The sequence below is a fragment of the Poecilia reticulata genome, unplaced genomic scaffold (assembly GCF_000633615.1).
Source record: "Poecilia reticulata strain Guanapo unplaced genomic scaffold, Guppy_female_1.0+MT scaffold_257, whole genome shotgun sequence".
Taxonomy (NCBI): Eukaryota; Metazoa; Chordata; class Actinopteri; order Cyprinodontiformes; family Poeciliidae; genus Poecilia; species Poecilia reticulata.
Genome location: NW_007615041.1, coordinates 204,092 through 206,281, shown reverse-complemented (window position 1 = coordinate 206,281; position 2,190 = coordinate 204,092). Strand labels below are relative to the sequence as shown.

The following is a 2,190-nucleotide window of genomic DNA, read 5'->3' as shown; positions in this document are numbered from 1 at the left end:
GTTAACATCAGGCAAACAGAACCTGAATGGATATGAAAAGCACCTCAATAAACCTGCTAGGGGGTAAATACTTTTCACAGCCCGGCAGTGGCAGATCTTCCTCACCTTCAGCTGCGCCCTGACTGCATTTTTCTGGGGGTTGCAGATAAAATACAAGAGGCCATCAGATCCACTGCTCCTGCTCTCCCCACAGGACATGACCTCCGTTCCTCCTGTGTTCATGACCAGCTGACGCTCCACCAGACGCACCTGCACCAGGCTCACCGGCTCGTCCAGGTGATCCTTCACCAACACCTGCAGAGACAAAGGGCCTGTGCAGCTGAACAAGGTGTGGGCCACAGGGGAGTCAGAAGGTCCAACCAGATGTTGCCTCTGGTTCTGGAACAGCTGGAACGCCTCAGTGGAGGTCCGTTTTCTGGACACGTCTGGGATTCATGCCAAAGGAGCCCAGACCAACTAGTGCTAAACACTTTTCAGGTGGGACTCCATGATGCATACCTGGATGTTGTAAGGAAGACCCGGTTTGATGAACGGAGGCGTCGAGATGAGGCTCAGACGGTACGGCGACCTGACGAACTTCACAGTAGCAAACTCCGCCTCCTGGGTGATCCCACCTGCAGGGCGACAAACGGTGAGAAGGGGAGCACCTGGTTTCAGGGTGGTATGATGTCAGCGTACCTGTGTCCTCCTTCACCAGCACCGCTACATACAGGTAGCTCCCCACCAGGCTGTCCAGGTCTCTCGGTCCATCGTGTTTGTGCAGAACCTTCTGCATGTTAACAGTCACATCCAGTTCACCTGTCGGAGAGAGCTGAGAGAAGGACCCACGTTGTCTCTGAGGAGTTTCATCAGCCGCCGACAGAGAAGTCTTTGCTGCGTGTCAGGGCCTTACTCTTTCTCTGGTCACTGATGTGGGAATGATGACAGGAGCGTTCTTCTCCCTGACGTATCCATAACGCAGGAACAGCTCTCCTTCAGCCACCGGCGCGCCATGGAGATACCTGCCGAAGGCCAGAGCACCGCAGGGTAAACATCAGGTCGAACGGCTGAGCAGCTGGAGGAGATCAGGCCTCACCTGGCTGAAATCTTGAAGTGGAACTGGCTGAACTGACTGTGGCTGATGAAGTTTGTCCGTGGGTTCATTTGGATGGAGAAACTAGGAAGAACTGACAGAGGAGGAGAACGTCACAGATCATCACCTCCACCAGCGGGGCTCATATCCAACCCCAAGACGTACCGTATTCTTTAACTTCAAAATCCGTCTTTGCTTTTGTTGTGAAATCATCTGTGTAGGAAGCTTCTATTGTCCAAATTCCCAACCTGCAAGTACAGAGAACTCCGGAAAACCATCTGGGAATAACCCGAATCTTCCCGCCTCGGCAGGTCTTCCTTACTTTGGCTTGATGGGAATCCTGAAGGGGTTCTGCATCGACGGGATCCCATTGTTCACATCAACAATCTCCACAACGTCTACCGTGATGTGATCCGGATCCTGTCGGGAACAAAGATGTTCATCGCCATGGCAACCGAACATCAACTCATCTATGGTCCTGGGCTCATCGGGCTCACCTTGAAGGTTAAGAAGACGCTGCGATTGGCTGGTCTCAGCTCCTGGTTCATGGAGAACGCCCTCACTTTGACTGAACACATCACAAACAGTTTCATTCTGCAAACCTGAACAGTCCATGTTCAACCTGAGTGAAGAGCCAAGAAGGCCCGACCTTTCTGATGAGGCGTGTAGAGCGGTTTGTCTGTTTGGAGGAACAGGAAGCCGTTGGATCGGGAAACCGGGATGGACAGGTGACGGTTGATCCCGTTTGATTGGACGTGAAGAATCACATGATTCAAATCCTTATTCTCTGGAAGTGGCAGCAACTGAAGAGACACAGAAGCACAGGAATCAACACCCAGGTGTTTCCAGGTACACTCCATGTCGGGCTGCGGTTGCCACAAACTGCTTCCAGCCATGTTGTTATCTGACCGCGGTAAAGCTATCCGGCTCAGAGTCCAGCCGGCCCAGCGCACGATTTACAAGTGCGCCGCAGCTCCAGACATTATGGTACACACATTTACGTGCTGCTTTCACAATAAAAGCGCACATCCGGTCCATGTTTGAGCTACTCGAAATAGGTTTCCAGCCGCTGCATTTGAAAACAGAAAATATATGCTGAAAAACTAATGCAAATATAT

The 2,190-nt window shown here is 51.9% G+C and overlaps 1 protein-coding gene across 1 annotated transcript in view; it reads right to left on the bottom strand.

Annotated features, from left to right (window-relative positions):
- c5 (complement component 5) overlaps positions 1 to 2,190 on the bottom strand; it is a 23,293-nt gene that overhangs the window by 19,054 nt on the left and 2,049 nt on the right. The window contains 9 exon segments of the mRNA XM_017303393.1: positions 106 to 294; positions 499 to 614; positions 679 to 811; positions 893 to 1,001; positions 1,076 to 1,166; positions 1,238 to 1,320; positions 1,395 to 1,492; positions 1,570 to 1,640; positions 1,722 to 1,875. Coding sequence (XP_017158882.1) covers positions 106 to 294; positions 499 to 614; positions 679 to 811; positions 893 to 1,001; positions 1,076 to 1,166; positions 1,238 to 1,320; positions 1,395 to 1,492; positions 1,570 to 1,640; positions 1,722 to 1,875 — 1,044 coding nt within the window.